This window comes from Mauremys mutica, chromosome 5 (assembly GCF_020497125.1).
Source record: "Mauremys mutica isolate MM-2020 ecotype Southern chromosome 5, ASM2049712v1, whole genome shotgun sequence".
NCBI lineage: Eukaryota > Metazoa > Chordata > Testudines > Geoemydidae > Mauremys > Mauremys mutica.
Window position 1 is genome coordinate 36296432 of NC_059076.1, and position 27061 is coordinate 36323492.

The 27061-nt window shown below is 39.9% G+C and overlaps 2 protein-coding genes across 2 annotated transcripts in view; one reads left to right on the forward strand and one right to left on the reverse strand.

The window, feature by feature from the left end:
• Window positions 1-804, reverse strand: part of GSTCD (glutathione S-transferase C-terminal domain containing) — a 136669-nt gene extending 135865 nt beyond the window's left edge. Inside the window, exon 1 of the mRNA XM_045018998.1 lies at window positions 517-804. The gene's annotated coding sequence lies outside the window, so the exon portion shown is untranslated. The remainder of the gene's footprint in view (window positions 1-516) is intronic.
• Window positions 3-26387, forward strand: INTS12 (integrator complex subunit 12). Its single transcript, XM_045019002.1, has 7 exons — window positions 3-139; window positions 9796-9959; window positions 11495-11647; window positions 12165-12352; window positions 19479-19638; window positions 22590-22742; window positions 25703-26387. Exons 2-7 carry the CDS (start codon window positions 9804-9806, stop codon window positions 26282-26284), a joined length of 1392 nt encoding a protein of 463 aa, XP_044874937.1. The 5' UTR covers window positions 3-139; window positions 9796-9803; the 3' UTR covers window positions 26285-26387.
• The last annotated feature ends 674 nt before the right edge of the window (window positions 26388-27061 follow it).

The window sequence follows — 27061 nt, forward strand, 5'->3', positions numbered from 1 at the left end:
TCCTCGCTGGCTCCGCCTCTTCCTCCGCACGCTGCCGCCGCGGTGCCTCCTCCCGCCGGCCCTTCCCGCCGCCCGGGCTCCGCTCTGCGTCACTCGCCGGGGACCGGCAGGCGGGACGGAGCCGGGCCAGCGGCGAGGGGTAAGGAGCGGGCGGAGGCTCCTGGGAAGAGCCGGGTGAGGTGGGCCCAGGGCGGCGGCAGGTCCGGGGACGGGACGGGGCATAGGCTCCGCCCCCCATACCGTCCGTGAGCCCCGCGCTGGGCCTAACCCGCGAGCGGCCGGGCCGAGCTCGGCGCTGCACAGCCCGGGCAGGGACGGAGCCCGCGGATACACCCAGCGGTACCGAGCTGCCCCGGTCCAGAGCCGAGGCTTCCCTCCGGGCCCGGCTGGGAGTCGGGCTCAGGCTGTGGGACCAGGGGGGGCAGCGTCGTGTTATTGCAGTGCAGGGGGCTGGTCACTGGGCCGAGCAACTCCCTCCCTTTTGGCTTGCTGGTTTCAGTCTGTTAGGAAACTTACCACTGTACAAACCATTGGTTTATTATCGACCTAGTGACGAGGCCCTTTCCTTGCCCCCTTGTAATGCTGAAGTTTCCTTGTAGGAGAATGGCCACTTTATTTTGCTTTAATCTTCAGTGCAGTTTTGTTTTTGTCTTTTGCTGTACACAACGAATAATTTCCCTGTCCTGCCACACGGATGCACATACTTGATTTTTGTAGGTAGTGTTGAGTTTAGGTCACTATAGTAACTGATAATGGAAGGTTCTCATTAGCTGTGCTTCTGGGTGCTGCTGTTATAAACAGCTAGCAGGAACTTGTTTCTGTCAGGGAATTGGTCCTAATAAGTCTTTTCCAACTCTGATTGTATGTTTTTTTGAGCTTCACTTGAATACTTAAATCTCTTTCAAGATTAAAACACATTTTCCTTTGAAGATGCAGTCTGTATATTCACACGTGAGTTAAATGCAAACTAGTTAAACGGTTAACATTGGAATAAAACTGAAAGATTTGGCTCTGGAGAGTTATTCTTTTTGTGGTAGTACCCCATCATGTGATAAGTGCTTTCCATATAGAGAAGAAGGCATAATCCCTGCCCCCAGGAGCTCACAATCTAAAACCAGACAGACAGCAGGTTGAGGGATTAGATCAACAAATATTCAGTTAAGAATACATGTAATCTGAGCATAATTTATCTTCATTTGTAGCATAGTCAGCCTGTGGTTTAAAATTTGCAGTGGTGAAAGACTATAATCACTTTTTGACCTTTATATTTTGATTTTGTATATTTAAAAAATTCTCAAGACAGGGAATTAGTAGACTTGAGATCACTGCTCCCTTCTTAAAGGGAACCTAATATAAAGCTGTACTTGGCACTGGTATGACTGTTGCTGGTATATTCTGTTCACTTCTGGTGTCCACAGTTCAAGAACAATATTGATACATTGGAAAGGGTTCAGAGAAGAACCACAAGAATGAATAAAGAATTAGAAAACATGCTGTATAATCAGAGACTTAAGGAGCTCTCAATCTGTTTATTTTAACAGAGAATTAAGGGGTGATTTGACTGCAGCAGTCTGAGTACTTGGTGAACAAATATTTAATAGTGGGCTCTTCAATGTAGCAGAGAAAGGTATGACACGATCCAGTGGCTAGAAATTAAAGCTAGACAAATTTAAATTGGAAATAAGGTGTAATTTTTTAGCAATTGGAACAATTTACCAAGGGCCATGGTGGAGTCTTCATCGCTAGAAATTTTTAAATCAAGATTGAATGTTTTTCTAAGAGAGATGGTCTAGAAATTATGGGGAAGTTCTATGGCCTGTGCTATACAGGAAGTCAGGCTAGATAATCACAATGGTCCCTTCTGGCCTTGGAATCTATGAATGTAAATAATCTTTACAGCCAAGGTGGTATATTACAGAGGTTAAAATTGTGGCCTTGTGATTGGTCCCCGAGTTCAGTTTTAACCAAAGCTCGATCCTCCACCTGAAAATCTTCATGAAGACAATATCTAAGGGTTCTCCAGAACCTGGTGAGCTTCAGTAGGCAAATTGTTTATTACACAAGGTGATGCATTGATTAGGAATAGGTGGGGAGGATAAACAATTGAGATATAAACCATGAAACAATTAACCAGTGACCTAAATCAACAAACTATAACATGCACTCAGGCAGTATCCAATATCTTTATGGCCTTTCCCCTAAGTGAGGCAGTTTTTAGGCAGCAATCAGTAAGTCATGTGAATGCAGAAACAAAGTGTGTCCTCAATCCAGGTTCCCCTTCAGCGTGTCTGTCTACATAACCTCCTCTCCAGAAAAATCTCCCCAAGATGGACACTGCAGGATCACCTCAACTCCTTAACCATTCTCCTTTTCCAGGGCCCACTGGTGAAAGAGATGGACCAATACAATGGCATGTGAACTAGGGCAAGAAAATTAGAAAATAGGAACTAAAACTGAATCTGAACAGCAATTAGCATGACCTAATACAAAGATGAAAATATGTAGTTGTTAGAAGCAGGTAGCCTCCAAGAGAATTGTTGGGTTTCCTGGGCTAGCAGGGGGAGAAGGGAGCAATTATGGAAAAGCTCAGCTGATTCTTTGCTTCTTTCTTAATCACAAAGGAACCTTTGGAGATACATGCTCTAGACCCCTACTTTTCATGTAATAAAGCTGGAGGTATTCTTTAGGACTGAGGTTTCAGAAGAGGAGGTGCTGGAATAAATGGATAAAGAACAAGAAGTCACTGAACCAAATGGTGAAAATCAGAGTTCTGAAGGAACTTACGTGGCTGAGCTACTAACAAAAAATTCAGTTTCATTAACATAATTCCCTCTGTGTGAGGACTGGAGAGTAGCAAATTTAACTTTCATATAAAAAGGCTGTGGGATGGTCCTGGTAATTACAGACTAATGAACTGCACTGAAGTACAAGGAAAATTGAATATAAAACAAAAACCAGCACTTACTCTGCAAAGGAAAATTATTAGGGCTGTCAAACTATTAAAAAAAATTGCGATTAATCGCACTGTTAAACAATAATGGAATACCATTTATTTAAATATTTTTGGATGTTTTCTACATTTTTCAGTATATTGATTTCAATTACAACACAGAATACCAAGCGTACAGTGCTCACTTTATATTTATTTTTATTACAGATATTTGCACTGTAAAAAACAAAAGAAATAGTTTATTTAAATTCACCTAATACAAGTAACGCCTCACTTAACGATGTAGTTATGTTCCTGAAAAATGCGACGTTAAGCGAAACGATGTTAAGCTAATCCACTTTCCCCATAAGAATTAATGTAAATAGGGGGGGTTAAGTTCCAGGGAAATATATTTCACCAGACAAAAGAGACTCTCTCTCTCTCTCTCTCTATATATATATATACACACACACACACACAGTATAAGTTTTAAACAAACAATACTGGTACACAGCGATGATGGTTGTGAAGCTTGGTTGAGGTGGTGAAGTCAGAGGGTGGGATATTTCCCATGGAATGCCTTACTGCTAAATGATGAACTAGCAATTGGCTGAGCCCTCAAGGTTTAACTCGTTAATGTAGCCTCACACTCTATAAGGCAGCACAAATGGAGGGAGGGGAGACAGCATGGCAGACAGAGACACACCCTGTGTGTGTGAGAGAGATGTGCATTGCTCTTTTAAGTACGTTGACCCCACTCTTAAGTACACTGCCTTTTTAAGTTGATCAGCAAGTTGAGACGGCAGCTGCTGCCAGGAAGCTCTCTCCGTCGAGCCCCGTCATGTGTCCCCCTGCTCTATGGAATATGGGGTAAGTGGGGAGCAGGGGTGAGGGGGACACCCTGACATTAGCCCCCCTAGTCACCCCTCTTCTCCCCCCGACACAGCAAGATAGAGGCTCCAGGGAGCAGCACATGGCAGTGAGGGGAGGGACAGCTGAATGCCTTACTGCTAAATGATGAACTAGCAATTGGCTGAGCCCTCAAGGTTTAACTCGTTAATGTAGCCTCACACTCTATAAGGCAGCACAAATGGAGGGAGGGGATTGATAGCCTGCTGAGCGGTTGCTGCACAGGGAACTTAGGGGAATAGGGAGCTGATGGGGCTGCCAGTCTGTCCAGGTTCCAAGCCCCCACCAGCTAGCTGCAACAGGCTGCTCTTCCTGCAAGCAGTGGACAAAGCAGGTGGCTGCCAAACAACGTTAGAAGGGAGCATTGCACAACTTTAAACGAGCATGTTCTCTAATTGATCAGCAATGTAACAATGAAACAATGTTAACCAGGACGACTTTAACTGAGGAGTTACTGTACTGTAGTGCAATTTCTTTATAATGAAAGTTGAACTTACAAATGTAGAATTAGAGACAAAAAATAACTGCATTCGAAAATAAAACAATGTAAAACTTTAGAGCCTGCAAGTCCACTCAGTCCTACTTCGGCCAGTCGCTTAGACAAACAAGTTTGGTTGCAATTTGCAGGAGATAATGCTGCCCACGTCGTGTTTACAATGTCACCTGAAAGTGAGAACATGTGTTCGCATGGCACTGTCCAGCATCGCAAGATATTTATGTGCCAGATGCGCTAAAGAGTCATATGTCTCTTCATGGTTCAACCACCATTCCAGAATACATGCATCCATGCTGATGACAGGTTCTGCTCAATAATGATCCAAAGCAGAGGAGACCGACGCATGTTCATTTTCACCATCAGAGTCAGATGCCACCAGCAGAAGGTTGATTTTCTTTTTTTAGTGGTTCGGGTTCTGTAGTTCCCACATCCAAGTGTTAATCTTTTAAGACTTCTGAAAGCATACTCCATACCTTTTCCCTCTAAGATTTTGGAAGGCACTTCAGATTCTTAAACCTTTGGTGGAGTGTTGTAGCTATTTTTAGAAATGTCACATTGGTACCTTCTTTGCATTTTGTCAAATCTGCTGTGACAGTGTTCTTAAAATGGATATGTGCCGGGTCATCATCCAGATTGATATAACATGAAATACATGGCAGAATGCGGATAAAACAGAACAGGAGACATACAATTCTACTCCAAGGAGTTCAGTCACAAATTTTTTAACAAGCATCATCGTCAGGGAAAGATGTCCTCTGGAATGTCCTCTGAAGATGTCCTCTGAAGCATGAAGAGGCATATGAATGTTTAGCATATCTGGCATGTAAATACCTTGCAACGCCAGCTACAAAAGTGCCATGCAAACGTTTGTTCTCACTTTCAGGTGACATTGTAAACATGACGAGGGCAGTATTATCTCCTGTAAATGTAAACAAACTTATTTTTCTTAGCAATTGGCTGAACAAGAAGTAGGACTGAGTGGACTTGTATGATCTAAAGTTTTACATTGTTTTGTTTTTGAGTGCAGTTATGTAACAACAACAAAATCTACATTTGTAAGTTACACTTTCACAATAAAGAGATTGCACTACAGTACTTGTATAAGGTGAACTGAAAAATACTATTTCTTTTGTTTATCATTTTTACCATTCAAATATTTGTAATAAAAATAATATAAAGTGAGCACTATACCATTTGTATTCTGTGTTGTAATAGAAATCAATATATTTGAAAATGTAGAAAAACATCCAAAAATATTTAGTAAATTTCAATTGGTATTCTATTGTTTAACAGTGTGATTAATCATGATTAATTTTTTTAATCACGGTTAATTTAATTGCGTGCGTTAACTGCGATTATTCAACAGCCCTAAAAATTATATTGCTCTAATTTACTAAATAATGGATAAAGGAGAACTGGTGAATATAATTTATTTGGACTTCCAAAAAGCTTTTTGGGTCCCTAATGAGAGGCTAAAAGCCCTTCTGTGAAAGGCCGTGCTCTGTCAGAGATCTAAAACTGTAAACAAAGAGTAAGAATAAAAGGTCAATTTTTAGCCAGGCAATATATTATATTGGGCGGTGGGTGCATGCAGTTTGCTAGAGTGGGTATTTAATATATTGGTGATCTGAAAAAGGGGTGGGAAAAGCAAAATTTGCAGACATACAATTATTTAAATAGTCAAAACCAGAGAAGACTGTGATGAATAGTGGAACCAAAAAAACACAGCTGGATTGTCAGCATGTTGACAAGTGAAATTTAGTATTGACAACTACAAAATTTTCCTTCCAATACATTTCACCTTGAACTATTAATTCACATTTCTGGATTCTAAGGTAGCTATTTCTAAAGACAACCTAGATTGTTATTGTAAATGAAAAAGCTCTTCTTGATAATTAGTAGTAGTCAAAATAGTAAGCAATGTTAGATTTTATAAAGAATGGGATTGATTATACTGCACTGTTATAATACTGTCATATAAATCAGTGGTGTGCCCTTTCTTGGAATATTGTGTTCAGTTCTGGCACCCTGTCTCAAAAAAGATATGACATAAATAGGAGTTCAGAAACAGATGATGCAAATAGTTAGAGGAATGGCGAAACTTCCATATGAAGAGACGTGAAAAAAAATGGGTTCATTTAGTTGAGAGAGGAGATGAATAAGAAGAGACACAAAAGGGATATACAAAATAATAAGTAGAATATGAACAGTAAAGTTGGTGCTTCTATTTATCCTTTTCAATAATATAAGAACAAGAGGACCTTTAAACTGAGATTTAAATGAATACATTTAAAATGATAAAAGCAAATACTTTTTGCAGATAGTACATAATTAGTGTGGAACTCATTGCCACAAGATACCATTGAGGCCAGGAGGTTTATAGGCTTCAGAGGGGTATTAGACATATATATGAATGAGAATATCCTTGGTTTCACTATATGGGGTGGAGGGGTTTTGGTGTTTTGTTTTCTTTAAATTAGAGATATAAGCTCTCAGGCCTTACTCAGCCAACCACTGACAGCAGTTAAGAAACTTCCCATAGTGGGAGGTTATTTCATAATTGTGCATTATGGGGTTTCTTGCATATTATCGAAGATACTACTTATATCACCTCCATTACCATAGTATTTGAGTTCTTCACTGACTTTATTTCTCCTCATAACTGTGCAGTATGGAAATATTGTTGCAGAGTGACTAAGTGATTGGCTCAAGGCAGTCTGTGACAGAGGGGGAAATTGAACCCCAGTCTGCCAAGCCCCAGTCTAGTGACCTAACCACTGGATCGTCCTTTCTTTCATTACTGTAACGTTTGTCATACTGGCCACTGTAAATGGCAAGATGCTGGACCAGACAGACAGTGGGCCAGTATAAAACTTCCTATGTTTTTGTGTTCCGGTAAGAGACCTGTGCATGTAAGGAGAGCAGATCATCAACCTTATTTTTGCAGATCAAGTCCATTTTTAAGTTAGCAAATGAGCATCTCACTCTGGTAAATAAATTTTCCCACTTTCTTTATCTTAAAAAGCAACAAAATAGATCTTTTTAAATTGAAAATTCATTTTCATGCTGAGCCCTTGTGTGCCAAGTTTCAGCCTCTGCATATTTTAAATAGCCTTATAAACCCCCTGAAAATGAGAGATTACAGTAGAGACAGACAAATTCTTAACTGTGACAGTACTGGTATGTAGCATTATTATGATATTAACCTTGAGGTCAGAAGAGAGATAGAAAGCCATGGTATGCAGATCAAATGATTGAACACAAACAGTGCTCTTTTTTTAACAATTCCTTGACAGTGGAGTTCTTAAAAGCTGAAGTTAGAATTAGATCTACGAACTGTTACCTGTTAGAAAACAAAATTGTCCTTGTGCTGTTGGACTCAACATTGCTCGTAGTCATTTTCTCAGAGTTCTTTTAATTCAAGAAATCACATTTAGCCTGACGGCATCCTGAGTTTGGCTGGTTACTAATATCTGTTCTGACTATGTCAATATGTTATATAGAGACTTGTAAACAGGAAAACTCACAAGAAAGGAACTTCAAGTTCCTCAAGCAGTGCATTATTCCAATGTCTGTGATAAGGGTTCTGTTATCTCACATACTTTATATCTTTGGGTATTTAACAGAGACCTAGAGATACAGTGTATGCTACTGAAACGCAGACCGTAAATACTGAACAAAGAAAAAGAACAGGTAATACAGCCCACAGATCACAAGAGTGGCCTGAGCAGTTACCATAGGTGGATGTATGAGAGAGGAGGATAACCACTTTCCATGTGCATTGAATTCCATTTTTATAGACATCAAAGCAAAACTGAGTTGCCCTGAGATGGGCTTACACTGTAGTCTTTGCTTGATCAGTACAAAACCAGAGTTACTGGCGTTTAGGAGATACTAGTAGAAGTTCTGTGGCCACTGAGATATGATTTGACAAGAAGCAATGATTAAGGAATAGAGAAAAGGTTCTGAATAGAATTCTTAGCTCTCTGCTGGGTCCATTGATAAAATCCTTATGAAGTCTATTATATGCTGAACTCCTTGATGATCTTGGTAGAGTGATTCTCTAGTGTCTTGTGAAAGCCCAGCATGAGATAAAGACTCCTGGAGACTTCCAGGCAAGCAATGATGGAGCAGCTTGTCACTGCTGGTGGATTGTCCAGAGAGGTTAAAGCTCACTATTTTCACTGTGCTTAACATAAAAAAGAATTCAGTCAGGCGAGGCTCTGCAAGCTGGAACCAGAGTACATGTCCAAGCTGTACTTTTTAGGAGAGTGGCATGAATGCTCTTTTAAAAGAGTTTTCTAAATTATAGGGTTGGAAATAAGAAATCCCAATAAATGTGGCATGATGATAAAAGGGATTAGGAATACTTACATCTCATGCTTTTTAGAAAAGACTGAAAGCCTTATTTGCTGTAGCTTTCCTTAAACTGAAATAATAAAGATATATTGCTGATTTGGGAGAATTTCTTCTTCTGTAAGGAGGATCTCTTATGTAATTGCTGTTTCCTGGAATTTATGTTGCTGAGACTGACAGCTCCTTGCTTATCTAGGTAGAAAGAATTAGTTATGTGGCTTAACTGAGCAGAGAAAACTCAGATGTGGAAAAAAATTGCTGCTATCAAGAAAAGACATTTTAAAATTAATTCTGTCCCTTTCCCTTATTTCACCTCATTGTATATTGTGGCATCTCAAACCCTAGATAATTTTTACTTGTCATCAAATGTACTCAATAATCACAAAAGAACTTGGACAAATAATAGCCTGGATACTTAATTTCCTTGCTTTGTCAGTTAAAATTAAGCCATTGACATCTAGATTTTATCATTTTTTTTAAACCAAAAATTGTGACGTAACTGTTCTAGGTGTTATAATGAGAAGCTATTGTTCTGAAAAGTGAAATTGTGTCTGCAAAGAAAATTGTTTTTCCAAATACATGTTGGTGTTAGTAAGCAACCAGATGAAATGCAGTGTGCATGCAATGAAAGTTAAGTATTTTATTATATAAGGAGGAAATCTACAGCCTATTAGTTTCTTTTCTTAAAGCTGTCACTCACTTTTAATTTATTACACTTGAATTTTGCTTATGTTCTGAATAACGATATTCTGAAATACGCGTTGCATTCTCATCAATACAGCACATTTGATTTTCTGACTTTGGGTTTGCCAAATTCAGAATCTGACATTACTTCAGCTGTGGGATAAGATGCTGCTACTCTGTCTTTCTAGAAGACAGCAAATTCAGGGTCTCCTAATGGAGGTGGAAGGTAGTTGGCTTTTGTGGCTTTGTTTATCAGTTTTGTTTTTTAAATTCATATCTATTCCTAGAACTGATGTGATAAATAATGTGTCCATTTCTTCTCCTGAAAAGAGTTGTCTGTGAGATTATTAGCTGTTGTGTCATTTGAGTTGTACTCCACATGAATAAAGCTCAATGTCCTCTTTTTCATTTCCTTTCAAAGAAGCTACTATGGCTGCTACAGTGAACCTGGAACTTGATCCCATCTTTTTGAAAGCCCTGGGCTTCCTGCATTCAAAGAGTAAGGACTCTGCTGAAAAGCTAAAAGCTCTGCTGGATGAGTCTTTGGCCAGAGGAATTGATTCAAGCTATCGTCCTTCACAAAAGGTATTCACATGAATAGAACATGTAGGTCATTTTTATATGCAGTATTAAAGCTCCAGCTATTCCTGTTTCAAGTTTTATAGCTGAAGAACTATGAGAGTCAGAAAGGGGGAGAAAACAGACTTGCAGAGTACCTATGTTATTACTTGATCACTGACCTTTATGCATTTGATTCTGGTGCCATTGATGTTAGAGGAAAAATTCATAGTGACTTCAGTGGCACAGTGTCTGGTCCTGGAAGAGAGCTGTTCCCTGTTAGGGTGGGAGGGGCTCTTTGTAACATGGTGCTTTCTGAATACTTTTATCCTGGCTTTGGTGGTGGTATGCCTGTTACTTCTGTACCAGGTTGCTTATCCATCCTGAATCAGAAATTAGAACTAAAAGCTCATAAAAATGCAGGGTAATTATTGTTGATGAGTGTAAATCTTAAGCAATGTAGCCAGATAATGGTAAAACCACATCAGTTTTCTGTACATTCTTTCTGTTGATTAATTTGTATGCGGCAAGAAGAAGAAAAAAAGTTGAGGGGCAGGTTTTAAAGTCAAAATGATTTGCAGAACCAAAACAACTAGCACACCTGACGAATGAAAAAAAAATTGTCTCATGTTCTATTCTGTATAGGTTCTTATAACATGAGCATCACTGTAGTGTCTGAGCTTCTTCCAGTAGTGCATTAAGCTAACAAGTACTAAACACTATTTAAGATGGAGAATGTTATATTAAAGGGACCCCACCATTAACCTACTGCTTTCCACTGCCAAGTGGATAACCTGTATTAAGTGCCCAGTTGTGGTTTCTTGTTCCCAAAGTAACTGAAATTTCAGTCATGGCACCTTGCTCAGTCTCTGCTTTTCACACATATTGCTTTGGCTTTGGGGACTAATTTAATCACTTATGTTCAAAATTGACCGGATTATTATCCATCACTGACACAAATAAGCAGTTATTGACTTGTGTTGAGATGCATATCAAGATTTATTGACCCAAGAGGTAAATATTGACCAAGATTAAGCAAAGGTCAATATTTTCCTCCCAGAAGGAATGAGATATTGATGTTCACTGACACCAGAAGCCAATTTATATATGGTTACGTAAATTGAATTTTGTCATCAGAGCTATCTGAAAATATCTGCTCATTGTGGCTGTGAGTTTTGGAAGTATGAAAGTTTTGCCTTTGATATTAACGTTCCAAAGGGAAGATGCACTTAGGTATCCAGAAAAATAAACAAACCTCTCTCTGAAAAGGTGAATAATAAGAGGAGATGGAAGTGAGGTAGAATTCACTCCAGAGGGCCACGGTACACTTATTCACATATATGATTTGATTGGTTAATGTTGTTCTAGATCCCAGTAATATTTACCTCTAAGAAGATAAAAAAATGGAAACACTTGTTATACAACTGGTTATACAATGTTGTGCCATTTTTTAAATGAGTGTATAGAAAATGTGATGCTTACCTAGATTTGTGACCTAAGCAGTTGCAAAGTAGCAAGTGTCTTATGTGTTATGTTTATCAGCATTTTTTTCATCTTTTTAGGAAGTAGAGCAACCCAAAGTGTCTATTACCAAGCCAGTTTCCAGTAAGCAGGAGCCTAAAGCTTTGTCCAGTCTGCCTTCAGGCAACAATAATGGCAAGCCCATCACAACAGAAAAGGTGAAAAAAGAAACAGAGAAGAGGACTGCTGATAAAGTAAGCCCAATTTTGGTTCTAATACTGAAATAATTGTGGACTAAAAGAGCTCCTTTTGTGCTTGAATTTAAAATTATTATTCATCCAAAACCAAATTGTTCACGCAGAACTTGGCTATTCTGACTCATTTTAGCTGCATCTGCAGCATGTCACCTCTCGCTCCATAGGATCATAAGTTAGCACAGACCCGACAGTACAACAGAGGATTTATCATAACTTTTCCCAAATGTCTTTATATACTACTTTTCGTTGGGAGGAGAAGAATCAATAAACTGTTATATTAAAAAAAAAAAGACCACTGAACCTTTTACAAATCATTGTGAGGTGTACAACTGATGACTTTTCTACGCTTTTAGTTCACAAATGTTTTGGTGGGGTGCCAGCTGTATTGTGCAGATCCACAGTGCATAATTTACCTACTTGTATTTGTAAATTAATTATGCCAGTTAGTTGTTTAGATAACAACTAACCAATAACTTTTCACATTTTCACCATCTCTGTGTGTGGTGTTTAATAGATGAAAGTGGAAATTGGTGAAGGAGTTGATGTTCCAAAGAAACCCAGGCTAGAGAAGCAAGAGGCTCGTTCGTCCCCTATCACAGTCCAGACTAGCAAGGATTTATCCATGCCTGATCTGTCTAGTTTTGATGAAACCAGTGCTGATGATTTTGCCATGGAAATGGGCTTAGCCTGCGTTGTTTGCCGGTAAGTGACTCATGCTTTGTCAGACACACACACACACACACACACTCATTCTATGAGTTCTTCTATGAAAATGGACAAATTAGTTCTATATTTGTCATCTCTGTGTCTCCATATCAAATTAGACCAGAGGTTTTTTTTATTTTATAAATAATCTTAGACCTGATTGTAGAAAGCACTTCAATGGGACTTAAGCAAGTGGCTTCCTGAATACAGATGCTTTCCTGAAACGTGAGGTCTTTAAGAAGAAAAATATCTAAGTCACAGTAAGACAAATATCAAGTCTTTGGAGGAATTATTTACCATAACAATGTTTTGCCAATGGTAAGACTTCTGCACATCTTGGGTGGAGGGGGAGAATCATTGAACATCGTAAGTAGCCAGTATATAAATATAGCACAACAAGTATTAATTTTAAATATTGGTAGCCAAACTTGGCAGTTAATCACTACCTATGAGCAGTGCACTTCAAGTTAGGGTCTATTTAGAAGTGTTTTTTAAAAGTGACATTGATAACATATTATGTTTTTCCATGTTTCCAAAATGATTTTCAGTTGGTTTGCAAGTAAAAATGGTTTGTTTTTGTTTTGTTTTTTTGAATGGCCAGCCCTGAAAATTTATCTTAGAATTCATGAGTCAAGATGGGTTTGCCTGACTTATGCATCTTCACCACTAATAATGACTGAAATTGAACTTAATTGACAATTCTGTTGGTGACGTACAAGCTTTGCAGGGCTAGTAGAAGGAAAAAGTAGCAAGCATGTATTTTGTGAATACACACTCACATAGGGATCAAAGTTGTTGAATAAGAAAATTTATCTTATTTATTTACTTACTTATTCAGTCATTTTTCAGGCTCTTGCTGTATTAATTAAGGAGTATCTCGGGTCCAACAATGGATAAGTTGTTGCAGTTACAACTTCAAACAGTTTAATTGTGGTTTGAATTTTTGTGTCAAGTTATTGCAGACTTTTATGATGATTGTTATAAATGGGAGAAAGTCTTTTTTTAATCTTTTATTAAAGACACAGAAAAAGAAGGAAAAACAGTTAAAGCATTTGAAATGCAAAGTATTAAGTAAAGCTTTCATTTTAACAATTTACATTATTCCCTTTTAGCTGAATAGAGTCTTTTACCCCTATTTGACAGACTTTTTAGATGGTATTAATGATGGTATTACCTGTCCTTTTGAGGGGCAATTGAGGTTCCCAATCCTGCTGGAAAGGTATAACAAGTGGGGTTCTGCAGGGGTCTGTTTTGGGACCAGCTCTGTTCAATATCATCATCAACATCTTAGATATTGGCATAGAAAGTATGCTTATTAAGTTTGCAGATGATACCAAACTGAGCGGGATTGCAACTGCTTCGGAGGATAGGGTCATAATTCAAAATGATCTGGACAAATTGGAGAAATGGACTGAGGTAAACAGGATGAAGTTTAATGAAGACAAATGCAAAGTGCTCCACTTAGGAAGGAACAATCAGTTTCACACATACAGAATAGGAAGAGACTGTCTAGGAAGGAGTATGGCAGAAAGGGATTTAGGGGTTATAGTGGACCACAAGCTAAATATGAGTGTGAAGCTGTTGCAAAAAAAAGCAAACATGATTCTGGGATGCATTAACAGGCATGTTGTGAGCAAGACACGAGAAGTCATTCTTCCGCTCTACTCTGTGCTGGTTAGGCCTCAAATGGAGTATTGTGTCCAGTTCTGGGCACCGCATTTCAAGAAAGATGTGGAGAAATTGGAGAGGGTCCAGAGAAGAGCAACAAGAATGATTAAAGGTCTAGAGAACATGACCTATGAAGGAAGGCTGAAAGAATTGGGTTTGTTTAGTTTGGAAAAGAGAAGACTGAGAGGGGACATGATAGCAGTTTTCAGGTATCTAAAAGGGTGTCATAAGGAGGAGGGAGAAAACTTGTTCATCTTAGGGTAGGTCTACACTTACCTGCCGGGTCGACGGGCGGCGTTCGACTTCTCGGAGTTCGAACTATCGCGTCTAATCTAGACGCGATAGTTCGAACTCCGGACGCGCTCCCGTCGACTCCGGAACTCCACCGGAGTGAGTGGCGGTGGCGGAGTCGACGGGGGAGCCGCGGACTTCGTTCCCACGGCGTCTGGACGGGTGAGTAGCCTGAACTAAGGTACTTCGACTTCAGCTACGCTAGTCGCGTAGCTGAAGTCGCGTACCTTAGTTCGACACCCCCCCTTAGTGTAGACCAGGCCTTAGCCTCTAAGGATAGAACAAGAAGCAATGGGCTTAAACTGCAGCAAGGGAGGTTTAGGTTGGACATTAGGAAGAAGTTCCTAACTGTCAGGATGGTTAAACACTGGAATAAATTGCCTAGGGAGGTTGTGGAATCTCCATCTCTGGAGATATTTAAGAGTAGGTTAGATAAATGTCTATCAGGGATGGTCTAGACAGTATTTGGTCCTGCCATGAGGGCAAGGGGACTGGACCCGATGACCTCTCGAGGTCCCTTCCAGTCCTAGAATCTATTAATCTCTCTTCGGCAGAGACTGGAGTTCCCTTATTTACACTGTGATATCCTCAGCAAGCCAGACTACCTAAAAGGCTACCAGCTCCACTTAACTCTCTCTGCGAAGGCTATGCCCAATGTAATTGCCAGCGATGACAAGTTACCACACAGCTCTTTCAAAGCTAGCACCTTATTCTTAAGGTGAAAGCATTACAGAAAAAACATTAAAAACAATAAAAGAACCCTCATGCATGCTAAAGAGCTAACTAGAAGTCACCCCCAAATCCAGCCCAGTGGTGTCAGCCTTCAAAACCACAGCTGGGTTTCACCATAGTTACAAGTCTATAACTGTCTCAGATTCAGAACCAGAACAAAGTCTGGCCATTTTAGCTGTTTCTTTATACAGCTCAGGCTACGTACACAGCTCACCTTTTGTCGATATAAATTATGTCACTCAGGGGTGTGAATAAGCCACCCCTCTGAGCAATGTAAGTTACACTGACCTAAACACCAGTGTGGACAGTGCTGTGTCAGGAGGAGAGGTCTCTCCTGTTGGCATAGAGCTACTGCACTAGCAGTGCTACAGTGGCACAGCTGCAAGCTCTGTAGAGTAGCAATAGCCTCGGCCTTTGGTCACCAGTCTCTGGGCACAGATAATTGGCAGACAGAAGCCCTCTGCTCAGGGCATAACTTCAAAAATCAGGTTTTTTGCATAACTAGAATTGGGGAATTTACATTAACTTTCCTCTAGCTATTTCCCAAGAAATATACTTAACACTTAAACTTTACATTTAGTACAATGGACTCCAAAGATACTTAGACTGAATTCAATAAGATTTTTCAAGAAAATTGCAGGAAGTTGCCATATTTGTTACAACTTTATCCCAGTTCTTCTAACTAAAATACAGTTTGGACCAGTCTTTCTATCTTCAACTTTTGCTTACCTTTATAAAAATTATATTTAATAGTCAGAGTTGAACTTTTGTTACCTGGGGCAACTTAGAATACAGGCCTGTGCACGACATCCCAACCACACTTTAAGACAGCAGCTAAGATGCTGTTTATTAGATTTATTACAGCAATGTAAGAAGCATTCTTACTCTGTCAAATGTTTTATTTACCTGTCCTTGTTTCCTCAGTACTACTCAAAGACACTAATGCTTGTGTCCTGCTATAGCCTTGAATTAGAAAGTTTGTTTATTTTAATTAAGACATACTGAATGAGGCTTCAGTTGCTAGGGCTGGGATTTCCAGTATTAACTGCCGCTTCAACATTGGTGCTTTTTTGTTTAATCTGAGCAGAAATACTGAATATTGTAAACAAATATGGTTTAGACTCTTTTAAAAATCTAAAAAAAAGTGTCAATGTTAAACACAACATTTTAACAATAAGGTGTTGAATTCTGTAAAGTAAAGCAAATATGTATAGTGTTTTGAAAGTGAAACTTTGTAATATTTGACTAACTGCTAATGAAAACTTCATATCCAAATGTGAAACACTTAGCTAAACTGCATTAAGAAGAAAAGGAGAGCCCAAATATTATTAAAACTTATTGGCATTGCAGTAGCACTGAGGAACTCCAATCCTGGCAAGGACCCTGTTGTGTGACAGGGCAGTGTACAAACACAGAACAAAAAGTCATTTGCCAGTTTATCTGTACTGCTGTCTGTGTTATTGCCATTTTACACATAGGGAATCTGAACTGCAGAGAGATGAAGTGACTTGCTCAATGTCACCTAGCAAGTCACTGCAGAGCCAGCATTAGAATGGAAGTGTTCTAACTCCCTGAAACGTGCACTAACAGTGAGATTGCTTATTCACTTTTCACACTATTGTAGAGTGGAATCTGAGTGCAGCTTTGCAAATTAGAGGAGTGCAAGTAGCAGTTCTAGAGTGACCCCAATTTTATTTTATTTTCTGGGTTTTTTTGTTTTTTGGTTTTTTTTATGTCAGTCTGGGAGGGAGGGAGGTACAAAATCTCCTCCCTCTAACGCAGAGGTGGGCAAACTATGGCCCGGGAGCCACATCCAGCCCTTCAGCACCCCTAACTCCTCATCCACAGCCCCACCCCAGAGCCTGCACCATCAGCCAGAGCCCTCACACCCTCCTGCACCCCAGCACCCAATTTCATGAGCATTCATGGCCGGCCATACAATTTCCATACCCAGATGTGGCCCTCGGGCCAAAAAGTTTGTCCCCCTTCCTCCCCCAGGTCTAATGCCTGGCCCTCCCTTCCGCCTACAGATGTTTAAGGAAAAAACACAAGTCACTAGTTATGGGAACCTTAAAGAATCAAAAGCAAAAATATTACAAAGGAAAATGTTGTGTGTGACTTGCAGGTGACGTTGAAGTCCTGTCAAAGAGAGAGCATTTAGGAAGAATCCGCATTCTCTTTTCAAGAATAGCCTTCTAAACTATAATGAATAAATTAATTTTGTCTCCATTTTTAAAAGATACAAAACCATTCAGGCTGTCTCTTGATTTAAAGACTAGCTTAAAGTAAGTCAGGCTTTGACTTTTCTTGGCATGAAAAGTTTATTTTTTTGTAATCCATCCAAAATTGTCCTTTATAGTTTTAAAATATGGAGATTAGTCAGTTCCCTTGTCACGTGCAGTTGAAAGAGAGATGCTTTGTTCTGACCCAATCTATTTTTCAAGAATCAAATGGCTTCTGAAATATCCTGAATATAAATAACATGCTCCAGAATTTCTGAAACATTTCCTCCTTTGTTTTTTAAATAGCCTAGTTAAAAAAGAAATATATATTTTTCAGAATTTTTTCTTACAAGCTATATCGACAACCTCTTCTGATTTCATTTCCTTGTTATATAAAGAAAAAAGGTACTACCTTTCCCCACCCATCCACAAATAGAGTTTCCATGGTTACTGAGGTACCTGCTCCTCAGGGAGATGAGCAAAAGCAGCTTAGCAATTAAATAGCCTGATTTGTCATCTGAAAGAAGAAATCATTAGGAAAATGCGATTTGACCACAGACATAATTTGACCACGTCACTAATTTGTCACTTACACAATGTGATTCTTTTCAGCAGAAGCCCACACAAAACTAAGTCCTCATCACCAGCTTACATATTTGTTTCAAAGCAGAACTGCATAGCCAAACCTTTCTGTTCCATCTCTCCATGATGTTGGCATTATCTTATGTTTCTAATGTCTGTCTGTGATGGGGAGTGAAGAATGGTTACCAAAAGTTCCATAAAATAGTGTACTACTTGCATCCTGGGTTTTTTTGACTCCTTTAACTGAAAGAATTAGTCCTGGAATTCCTGGGGGAATTCCGTGCCAAAAAAATTTAAATTCCACACACAATATTTTATTTTAAAATTCTGCATATTTTATTTGTCAAAATAGCACAGTATAATCACACCAGTTTCAATTATTTTGGTAATTTATTTTAAAATACCTGTCAGCAACTATGTCTGTAGCACTACAGACAACAACAAAAATATATTCCTTACTAGTCAAATTAATACATAACTATGAGTAATAATTCATTGAAACTACAATACAGAAACATATTTCCCACCTCCCTCAGAAGCAGGGGAGTCGAGGATAACAGAGGAGCTGAGCGAGAGGGAAGTAATTGCTGGGAGGGAGCCTGGGTGTAAACTTGGAGGGTTATTGAGTGTGGGTGGGAGATGTTGGGTGGGGGGAAGGATTGTTAGGGAGCCTCTACCATGCTGACCCCTAATTTCTCTCATTCATTCAGGCACATCTGCTCCTACCCCCATATGTCCCTATACCCCCCATCCCTATGTGTCCCTGCACCCCCCATCCCCAGGTGTCCTTGCACCCCCACTCTGCCACTTCCCTCTCCCCATGTGTCCCTGCACCCCCACTCAGCCCCTACCCCACACTAGCCCTTCTGAACTCCAGTCTGTGACACACACACCCCAGCAGTCCCACGTGCCCCATGCTGTCCATCCCCCCATATTCTGTGCCTCCTGACCTGGCCCCATGGGCAGGGTGCTGTGAGAAAGGCAGCCTCTTTCTCTTCCCTATCTGCAGCTGGGGCTGCTGGGAGTGGCTGCTCTCTGTTCTGGTGCCACAGCAGCCCTTGGTGGTCAAAAGGAGTAATTGCAACTCCTTTCTGGCAGAATGTATTTTCTGTGGACGGGGGGTTGGAATTCTGAATGGCACATGGATTCTGCACGGGCACAGTGGCACAGAATTCCCCCAGGAGTATAAGAATGGTTGTCATTGAGACTCTATTTGTCGTTGAACAATACAGTTCAACATCTTACAATATTGTTCCCTAGGCACTCAGATACTATAGTAATAGTACTAGTAATAGTAATAGACCATTTTTCATAGCTTTATACATGATAAGGGAACAAACCAAATGACTTTTTCCTTTACAGGTGACTTGTAGATGTGTTTATAATAATAATCTAAATTTCTTAGCTTTTCTTTAGAGTCTACTTCAAAGCAACAAAAAGTTTGTAAGATGGTTGTTAGGAAGAACTCAGTAGAAAAGGGATCTTTTTCATTTTGCCAAGAATAGAAAGCGTATCCATAGCGTAAGCATATTTCTAATTTTTTATATTAAGCCTTGCAAAGATTACAATGACTAGATAACCTTAAAGTGCTTTCGTCAGTAACGTGTTCTCAACTGTTTGTTCTGCAGGCAAATGACAGTTACTTCTGGAAATCAGTTAGTAGAGTGTCAGGAGTGCCATAATCTCTATCACCAGGATTGTCATAAACCTCAGGTGACAGACAAAGAAGTCAATGATCCTCGCCTCGTGTGGTATTGTGCCCGCTGTACCAGGCAGATGAAGAGAATGGTAAGAGTCAGCTTTTTGTCTAACATGAGTAGTATTTGGAGACAGCAATTCATTTGGGCTGTGTGATAATTGAAGGGCAGGGGGAGCTCCCTTATGGACACCCAGCCAGCCAGTTAGCTGTAAAATCCCTCTTGGTGTCTGTTTTCTGCTTGCTTTACCTGTAAAGGGTTAAAATCCCACTCTGTCACTCCACGTGCAGGAAGTGGGGGCCCGCAAGGATTTTAAAAATTAATACTTGCCACTCCAGGCTTGTATTACACTCCCAGGATTACAGCTTCTCTCTGGCCTTGGCTTGGTAAATGCTCCCACCACCCAAATGCAAAAAAACTCCCTTTGAACCCAGGAAGGAGCACTTGGGAATTCCTCCCTGTGGGGTACCCTTAAGCCCTTTCTCACACATACCTGTCTCTGGGGAAGAGCTGAGAAAGAAAACAAAGGAAATTAGCTGTGGCTACCAGCTAATCAAACAACATGCACAAACCTCTTAGGACACTAAAAATCCAATCCGGTTCTTAAAAAAAGTAAATTTTATTAGAAACAAAAAGAAAGAAAATACATCTGGAACTTAGGCTTTTGCTAGATTTTAAAAGAGAAATTCCAAAAATCAAGCACCCAAAATAGCTTTCTTGGGGGTTCAGTTTAAAGGTTACAAGCAAACAAAAGCATCTGGGATTAGCACAGAAGAGATCCACAAGCCAAAATAAGAAATAAACCTGATAGCATCTAACTAATTTCTTTAGTAAGCAGGCTGTTGACTTCTGAGTTTCATAAGGAGTCAAAATCTGTTGGTAAAAAGTGTCTTTTGGTATTAGAAACAATTTATAAAAGCTGAAAATAACATAAAAGTAAGTTACCACTGGAGTAAGAAAACATTTTTATTTGCACTAAACATAAATCATTAGCTCATTCATCTTGAATTCTGAGAGCTTTTAAAACTGCGACGTTATACAGAAGAAATTTTGTTAAATTTTGAAGCTACTTTGTGATAACCCAGCAAAATGTTACCTGTTGAAATGACCTTTCTATTAGGAAAATCTCATTTAAAATGTTTTTGCTATAGTCGGTGAAAGTTATCAATTGATTTCAGTAGTCATTTTAGTACTTTGATTATCTTCAGTCCTCTGAACTCAGGACTGGTTACTTGTGCTCAGTAAATTGCACTGAAGTACCATACTCATCCACCGATATAAATATTTCACGCTCACTGTGACGTTCCCTTCTGGTGTTATCTGGACTGGTCTGCTAGGTAGTCTGCTAGGTCACTCCAATCCTTGACTCTGGGAGCCAGCCTTACCCTGCTCTGCTGGCATGGAACTGCTTACCCAGCCTCTGGCATGGAACTGCTCCTTGGACTGTGCAACCGAATTACACTAGACAATATCTCCGGTCCCAGATACTACCCTAGGAACCTCTGTCTTGCAGTGTCCAGTTATGCCTGCTGAATGCTGCAAGTTTATATCAGTTCATCAATTTAACAAAGAAATTGATATGTATCAGACTTATTATCCCAAGGGGAGTTTCTGACACACTTCAAACCAAACACACTGCTGCAGATAGAATAAACAAACAGATTTATTAACTACAAAGATAAATTTAAGTGATTATAAATCAAAGTCAAATAACAAGTCAGATTTGGTCAAATGAAATAAAAGTAAAATGCATTCTAAGCTGATCTTAACACTTTCAGTGCCTCTAGAAACTTAGAAGCTCCTCACCACAGGCTGATTGTGGTGATGTCTGTAGATATAAGTGGAAGAGAGAGTGCATGGCAAACGTCTCTCCCTTTCATCATGTTCTCTCTTCCCTCTTGGCTTTGCCTCCCCCCTTTCAGAGTTAGGTGAGTATTACCTCATCGCAGTTCCAAACTGACCAAAGGAAGGGGGGTGACTCAGTCAAGAGTCTAACAGATCCTTTTGTTGTTTCCTAGGCCAGCGTCCTTTGTTCCTGTTTGTCCCATACGTGTCCTGATGAGGTGTGAACTGCCTCTCTGTTCTTGGAGAGTTTTTGCCTGGGCTTTCTTTAAGCCATGAGGATACATTTTCAGCCTATATACATGAAATTATATATACTATATACATGAAATTATAACTTATAACCTTACTAAAACATTACTGTAACAATTACTATGCATCCGAAGAAGTGAGCTGCAGCTCACGAAAGCTCATGCTAAAATAAATTTGTTAGTCTTTAAGGTGCCACAAGTACTCCTGTTCTTTTTGCGGATACAGACTAACACGGCTGCTACTCTGAAACCTGTCAATTACTATAACATCACTATAACAACCATGCTCAGTGCATCATGACTCTTCATGGTGCACCTAACATGACAAACTTTGCATTGGATACCACACAGTCATTTTATAAAGATGAACATGGGGGCATAGTGTGTTCCCCCAAGGTACAGCACGTCACACTCACCTCCCCATCAAACTACCATACGTCAGCTTTCCCTTTGCAGGCTACAGTTTCCTTTTGCTACCTCAGTAAAAATGCTGCCACCTTACCTGCTTTCTCTGAAAAGAGTCCTGCAATCTGCTTCCCAGAAGCTAGTTTCTAACCATAACCTTTCCCAATATTTTCCTTCCTTGTCCCTTCATCCACCAGTGCTGTTCACTCCTCCATCAGGTCGAACTACTGACTCCTCCTCCCGCCTCTGTTTACCCTCTCAAATATATGGTCCCACCCAGCGTGCCTGTCAGTTGCTGGAATCTTCCCATGGTATGGGACTCAATCTCACCTACCTGTCAGCTGGAAACCTCCCTACAAATCTAAGCTGGGTTTCCACCTGACCTGTTTTCTCAATGCTTAATTTCCAGGTCTCATCTAAGATAGTATTCTACTGGCTAATGTTGTGATCTCAGAATACTCATGTTTTTTATTGTCACTCTGATTAACTCTTTGTCGTTAGTACAGAAACATAACTAATTTGAGTTTAATTATTATTTATGCAGGCTCAAAAGACTCAGAAACCACCTCAGAAACCAGCTCCTGCAGTAGTTTCAGTAGCACCAACTGTGAAAGATCCATTGGTAAAGAAACCTGAAATTAAGCTCAAGCTGGATACCCCAACAACTTTCCTAGCATTCAAGAGGACAGAAGTCAAGGTGCTGTACATTAAACTCTCTCTCTAAGTGCTTTTATTTTATTGCATATATGAAATGTTCTTGCTTAAATTTTGTACAGCTGTTTTTCTCTTTAACATAATCAAAACCCCAATACAGGCCCTTATCTGTATTTGGTAGTGCTGTAACATAGTGAATTTTCAGTTTTCTGACTTTGATTTTATAAGGAGGGGAAAAAAGTAGATTGTTCTGGTTTGTTTTTTTAAAATGGCATTTCTATAAAAGTGAGAATTCTTTACGCTCATAAAAAGGATAGCAATTCACATCCTTTCTTAAGTAACATGCATACATTTGCAATTGCAAGACTTCTCTTATGATACTGGAGAAGCCCCGTTGCTTCTGTAAGATCTAATTTGTGAGATCCCTTCCTCTTCTATACCTTGTCTCATGTTTCTCCTTCTCTGGGTTATTTTTCTGTATTAAAGATTGTCATGAGGTGATAAAAGGAGATAAACCAGAAGCCGCAGCAACAGCATAATAAATATCTTGAGTAGCCTAACAAACTATGACCCCAGTCCAGCAAAGCACTTAAGTGCGTGTGAAACTGTAAGGCTATGTCAGTCAAGCTGTCTAGAGTGGCCCACGAGTGTGGGTGCCAGCTTCAGGGCAGACTGTCAAGAAACAGGGCACAAACCCTCAAATGGGTTGTATGTTCTATAGTTAGATTTCACCAGCCAAATAACAAGTGGGAGCTCCACAAACTCTATAACAGCCTTACTACGGAGTCACAGACTGTTCCCTTGGGCAGTCTGATCTATCTTGCCACCCTGGCAAGCCTGCCTTTGTGATAGATAATCTCTTACATCAAAAGTCAAAACAATATTCAGGTTACTCCCAGTCCCAAAGGACCAGACACTTACCCCAGGTCAGTTGCACCTCAGATCTCTTACCAAAAACGGTGCTGACAGTCAGTCCTGTAATAAACTAAGGCTTTATTAACTAAGAAAAAGAAACGAGAGTTATTTACAAGGTTAAAGTAGGTAAACATACACATACGAATGTTCCAAAACATAATAGTAGCTGTTATAATATGCAAGCTCTATATATCCTTTAGGGCTAATCCAAACCAATCAGCTTGGGGAGCTTGCTCTTGCTTAAAAATTTTGCCCTCTCTGAATTTCAAGCAACATAGTGATCACAATTTCTCTTTAACGGGGATTTTTATTCCCTTCCCCCAGAGTTCAAGCTGCAGTGGGATGAGGGGCTTGTATGGGTACCCACTTCATGGATGTTGGGGGAAGCAATCAAATAAGTCTTTTGTTCATTGATGCTCCACAATAGTTTGATTGGTGTCTGTAGACTTTCTTTTTTGGGAGGAGGAGATGACACCTCTTGTAGTATTTCACACCTGGTAATGCTTGTCTGTTGACTATGGGGTTTACAGTGTTAGCAAGCATTTTTATAGTTCTAGAGCAAATACTTAAATATCACCTTATAACATAGGATACAGATGTTATCATTAAGATTAATACATGCAGCATCCTGCAAGCATTTCATGAAGTCTAAACGCATTCTTGTAACTCTGATATCTATTTTAACAATGCTAACGCACAGGCAAGCCAGACTGGTTTCCAGCTAGGCATTTGTCAGCATTCAGTGAGCCCCAGTGGCTTTGGAATGAGCTGGCACCTGGTCTGCCAGTGTCACAGTGTCTACCTTATGGGGGGCTATGCCAGCATAGCTAGTGTAGTTGCAGCATACAATGACAGAAGAAGTTTTTCTGCTGGTGTGCGAATACTATCTCTCCAAATGATGTTGGTGATGTTGACAAAAGCATTCTTCTGTCAGAATAGCTGCGTCAACATGGGGGATTTTATTGGCATAACTCTTTCTGTAGGGGGTTGGTTTTTTCTGGATAACAGAGTTGTGCTGATGTAAGTATTAGGTGTAGACCAAGCCTAAGCATGCTGAAATCAGAAGAACTATTCACGTGCATAAAGTTATTCATATGTTTAACTGCTTTCCATGTATGGGAGCCCATATGGATAATATGATGCCTATGATGCAAACAAGTATTCATGTGAATAACTTTATACATCTGAAAAGTTACTCGCATAAATAATTGCAGGATCAATGCCTAATTTCAGTCATAATTCTCAGCATTTAGAAACTGTATGGATGTGCTGGTGGGGAGGAGAATATGGTTTGAGCAGAAGATTGGAGGGGAGAACCCTTAAGCCTTAACTCAGACTCACTGAATAACTTTGGGTGAATTATTTAATATCCATGTGTCAGTTTTCCTCAAATGTAAACAAAGGCTGACTATTCATGAGGTGTTATGAAGATTAATTACTGTTTTAAAGCTATTTTAAGATGAAGTGCTTGGTATTATTTATTGTAGCGCATTAACAGAAACACTAAATGGAAACAAATCCAGTAACTTTTGTGGACAGTTTAAGTGTGTATGTGGTGGGGGCATGGCAGGTACAGGCGGACAGGAATCAGGAGGGCTGGGGGAAAACACTGTTTTTATAAAATGTTCAAGAAACTCTGGTATCTGCATTATTTTCATTGCCTGAGGTCTGATTATGTGATAGACCATCTGTTATTTTCTTAAAAAGCAGCTCCAGGTAACAGAATCACACACAATCTAGTGGACTGCCTTTCTCATTTATACTTCACAAGTGTTGATCTTTTTAATTACTTCAGATTGACTGTCTTTTTATGTAGTTTAGTGAAGGATCGTTGTGCCATATGGTGTCCTGTTCGCTGGTTAGAAAAAAGGAAAGAAATGGTAATAATTTCATTTTCAGTGAAGACAAAGGCTCTGCACCTGTCTCCTTTCCTTTCTCTGTGTTGCTTTTGGGTGAGATGATCCAGGATGAAATATAAGAATATTGTCTAATGGATATTTTTGTGTAAAGAATCTGAATCTGAAGTCTGATCAGAACCATTCCTGCTATGTGTTCAAACATTACTAATATAGGATTGATTGATTTTAGACCACAGCAGCAGTTTCGGGGAACTCAACCGGTACCAGCATTTCCTCTTCAGCAACCAGTGGCCTTACTGGATGGGCGGCTTTTGCAGCCAAAACCTCCTCCACCGGTCCATCAACCGCCAAACTGGGATCAACAGCACAGAGTACCAGCGGAAAACCTGCAGCCTCCTCTAATAACCAGAAACCTGTGGGTTTGTCCGGGTTAACAACATCGAAAACAGGGCTAGGGTCAAAAATAGCTTCCAGTAACAACACCACAAACCCTGTTCAACTAAAACCTCTTCCACCTCTGACCTTGGGGAAAACAGGTCTGAGTCGTTCAGTGAGCAGTGACAATGTCAGCAAAGTCGGTCTTCCTAGTCCTAGCAGCACGGCCCCAGGCAGCAGCAGCCAGGTGAATAGTGGGAATGGAAGCAGTAGCACAACAGGTAACAGCGGGAGCAGCACCAGCAAATCAAGTGCAGATTCTGGCAATCAGTCACTGTCCCTAAAGGGCCCGACTTCTCAGGAATCACAGCTCAATGCTATGAAAAGGTTACAAATGGTCAAGAAGAAGGCTGCCCAAAAGAAACTGAAGAAGTAACAGAGCTGTCTGTTAATCTTGTTTCTTCAAAACAAAAATATATGTGAAGTATAACATAATTCATTTAATAAATATCCATGCAGCTAATTTCTAGATTGGCTTTTTTTCTATAATATGCTTAACAATGTAAATCTGTGTATTTTCTCCATCTACAGCAGACTGAAAATATACTGTATGCTTCAGATCTAGCGGACTAAACATGTCTCCTTTCTCAAGTTTGAAGAAACGTTTGTTCCTATTTGTTTAAAGTTTGCATAGACAATGTATTGTAGCATTTGCCAGTGGTGATTTAATAACTAAGGATACGATTTAGTCACGGAGGTCATGAGTTCTGTGACTTTACTGGATTTCCGTGACTTCGACTTCAGCTGTCAAGGGTGGGGGTGGAGCCGGGAGCCCCCGAACCGCAGCTGGAGCAGGGGCTGTGCCGCTGCCTCAGCCCGTATGGCAGTGGGGCTGGGGCTGTCAGTCCCCTCCATGGGGCTCCAGGTGTCATTTCTTCCTTCCCTCCTCTCCCCATTATTTTTAGTGATAGTCATGGCTCCCATGCAATTTTTATTTATTTATTTATTTTTATTGCCTGCAGCCTGTCCATGACTTTTACTAAAAGTGACAAAATCTTAACCTTAGTTATATTTAAGGATGCAGAATGGTTTATGATGTTACATTTGTTTATACATGTTCATAACTTTCTAACAATTCTCCTTTGAAAACAAAACTTTATTAGGTGTCTGTGACTGACTTTGGGAAGTTTGATGAAAAACCTTTAAGGAAGTT